The following is a 3,401-nucleotide window of genomic DNA, read 5'->3' as shown; positions in this document are numbered from 1 at the left end:
GATTATAATTGAATTCTAAAGTACACCCAAGGCTCTGGTTCAAAATTCCAGCTCATAAAATTTTAGTACAACATGAAATGACTGGGCCTGTGTAGCATCTACCTGAAACTCCCCCCTCGGTGGAGCTGCAATCCAGGACGTGCCCTGGGCTGATCCCCCAGCGTGGGCAGCAGGGCAGGGGGGATTCTGTCCCTCTGCCCCCTCAGCTGAGACCCCCCTGCAGAGCTGCCCCAGCCCTGGGAACAGCACAGGGAGGACGTGGAGCTGCTGGAGAGAGTCCAGAGGAGGCCATGGAGATGCTGCCAGGGCTGGAGCCCCTCTGCTCTGGAGCCAGGCTGGGACAGCTGGGGGGGTTCCCCTGGAGAAGAGAAGGCTCCAGGGAGACCTGAGAGCCCCTTGCAGGGCCTAAAGGGGCTCCAGGAGAGCTGGAGAGGAACTGGGGACAAGGGATGGAGGGACAGGACACAGGGAATGGCTTCCCACTGCCAGAGGGCAGGGAGAGATGGGAGACTGGGAAGGAATTGTTGGCTGTGAGGGTGGGCAGGCCCTGGCCCAGGTTGCCCAGAGAAGCTGTGGCTGCCCCTGGATCCCTGGAAGTGTCCAAGGCCAGGTTGGATGGTGCTTGGAGCAACCTGGGCTGGTGGAAGGTGTCCCTGCCCATGGCAGGGGGTGGGACTGGATGAGCTTTGAGGTCCTTTCCCACCCAACCCATTCCAGGACTCCATCCCTGTCTCTCACAACCACTCTTCATGCCGTGTGTTCTCCTCAGACTTTCCAGCCTAACAACCTCTGGATAAAGTGGTTTGTCCCAAACTCGCCTTGTGTCTTTAAAACACCAAAAAAAATCAGCTTTTCACAACCTCATTGCACAAGGATGAGGAAGTTCTATGCATTTCCTGAGGGTTCCTGCTCCTGGTCACAACACCAGCAGCGCTGGCCATCCCACTATCAGCAGAGGCACCTGCCCCGGGATCAAAGCCAAGACAGGTGGCAGAGGGGCCGGGGGGGATGTCAACCTTGATCCAACCTTCAGAGGAACAACTGCTGTGCTAATACTAATGCTGCTCCCTGCAAAGCAGTCTGACACTGGGCACAAATCCTGCACACTGAGAGCCTTGATGGACAAACATAAAGTACATTGTACTTGCTTTGTGTGCATCAATAAAAAGGAAATGGATTGAGGCCGTTAAAATCCCTTTATGGTGGGGTGGAATTATTTCCTCGCTAGACAGGAATGGGAGGGACGTTTCCAAACGAGCCAGACTCCCAGAGACTGAAAAAATTTGGACACTTGGAGCTCAAAAAAAGAGGTTGAAACGCTGATTCTGGGGCAGAAACTCAGCGTGCTCCTGCAGACAGAAATCCCTGCCAGGCTGTGCTTCCGAGGCACGAGGGAAAAGCTTGAACTGGCCACGTCTGATCTGTTCGACCGAGGAGCACCCACAGCGCTGCCCCAGCTGAGCCAGTGGAAATGCAGCAGCCTCGGAGTGACGGGGGCAGTAACTGCAGTGGCACTCCCTGGGATCTGGAGACCTTGAAGGCAGCGCTCCTGCCCTCCACACGGGCTGACTGGTGGGAGCCCAGGAGCAGTAACGAGCTCGTTAATTAATGAATGTCAGGGCGTGGTTACTGCTGTGCAGGTCCCTGCTCTGCACCAGGGCCCTTCCAGTGCTCCCCTAATTATCCAGCTGGGCCCTCCCAGCTGCACCAGGGAGGGGCTCTGGGGTGGAGCCTCTGGGGGGTGCTTGTTTAAAAGTGCTGTTAAATGGCAGACTAGGGGGTTGCTCCTGTCCAAATGGTTCTTAGAGCCAGATCCTTTCCTTCTCCCCTCCATCATCTGCAGTGTCAGCCCAAGCTGCTGTTTGCCAGCCCCTGGATCGTTTGCCATTAGCAATTGTGCTTAGTCCTGCCAGTGAGCAGATGTGGCTTCTTGTTGGGCCACAAAACTGAGGTATTTTCTCTTTCTCAAAAGGTGTCTGAGAGGCTGCAAGGAGACCCTCATCCCTGCAGGTCGAGGGGTGGTGAGCACAGAGCACAGCCGAGCTGGGGGTTTAGAATGGGGAGAATTTGCAGCCATTGGGGGAATTACTCAGGATCTTGAAAGCCCTCTCTAGCTGTCAGTGCTGCAGGGCCAGCAGTGTCCCAGACTTTTCCCTTCCCACAGGGTGTGGGTGGAAAAGTGAAGGCTAAACACAGCCAAATCCAGCCCTCCAGATTCCCTTGAATTGCTGTGACTGGACTAACAATGTCACCTCTGGGAGAACACCCTCTGATCTGCTGCTCCTGCCTCCCAGGCTGGGTTCTGTCTCCCTTTTGGAGACACATCAAACCAGTGATGCTCATTTACTTTCGTGAAAGTCTGAGCTGCTTTGGGCCTGTCACCTGAGCAGCTTTAAAAGCAAAGGCAGGGAATGGCAAATCTAGAGAGACAGCAGTGGAATTCCTCTGGCTCTTCCCATCTTTTCAGTGGGAATAAAAATAGACAGTCATAATGCAGTAGGTAGCTCTAGTGAGGTTCAATATTCAGCAGTCCTGTGGTGATTTTCCAGTTAAGGAACAAACCCACAAAATTATTTTGGATTCAGGAGGGTGACTCACACTGAAAATATACTTATTTTGGTACCTGTCATGAGGGACTCTGACAATGCCAAACTCTTCACTGCTGAGCTGAAAGTATCTGCACACAAGGATCCCAGGACAAGCACTACCTGCATCCTGCTATTTAAGGAGCAGAATTGTAAGACACCTTTGGAATACTTGTCTAAAACTTTCAGTCTGGGCATATTCCCTGCCAATCTCAGTCAGGAGCATGAGCCCCAAACAAGGCTCTGCCAAGGTGGGCAAATCAGGCTGAGCAGGGCTTTTGGTGTGGGCTCACCTGCACTGTGGACAGGAACACGGCCATCGCCTGTCCTTGGCTCTTGGCAAGGGACCTCAGGACGTCGAGGGACAGGATATTGGTTGTTCCCTCCCATATGGACAGAACCTGTGGGGAAGAGGAGACCGTGCAAGAGCATGGAGGAGCCTTTGGAGCAACTGCAATAAAGATAGGGAGTGTGAGGAAACAAAGACAGGGGAAAGGAGGGAGCTCAGCTCCATTACAGTGCTGAGGAATGATCCCAGCACCAGGAACACATCCCATCCCATCCTTGGGAATGGCTGAGCTCAGCAGGAAGGCCGTGAGGGAAGAGCTGCCCCACCTGGAGTGAGCTCAGGGGGACTGTGTTCTCCCTGGAGCAGGTCTTTAGCAGGAAGCAGAGTGCAGTGCAGGGGACCAGGGCACACCCAGCAGCTTCTGCTCTTACCAGAGTGTCCCTGAGGATGACTGGCACGCCCGTGTCCTCCATGTAGCCTTGGCCCCCAAAGCTCTCCATCGCCTCCACAGCCACTGCAGTCGCCTG

General features: G+C 54.4%; 1 protein-coding gene across 2 annotated transcripts in view; it reads right to left on the bottom strand.

The window, feature by feature from the left end:
* Window positions 1-3,401, bottom strand: part of LOC114070633 (acyl-CoA dehydrogenase family member 11-like) — a 19,007-nt gene that overhangs the window by 5,337 nt on the left and 10,269 nt on the right. For both annotated transcript variants that reach the window (XM_027908156.1, XM_027908157.1), the window contains exon 11: window positions 2,879-2,986. In XM_027908156.1, the coding sequence (XP_027763957.1) occupies window positions 2,879-2,986 (108 nt within the window). The remainder of the gene's footprint in view (window positions 1-2,878; window positions 2,987-3,401) is intronic.

Source organism: Empidonax traillii, unplaced genomic scaffold (assembly GCF_003031625.1).
Source record: "Empidonax traillii isolate 1590-97213 ecotype Southwest subspecies unplaced genomic scaffold, ASM303162v1 scaffold1633:size116118, whole genome shotgun sequence".
NCBI classification, from domain to species: domain Eukaryota; kingdom Metazoa; phylum Chordata; class Aves; order Passeriformes; family Tyrannidae; genus Empidonax; species Empidonax traillii.
The sequence above is the reverse complement of the archived record's forward strand: the minus strand, read 5'-3'. Positions and strand labels throughout refer to the sequence as shown.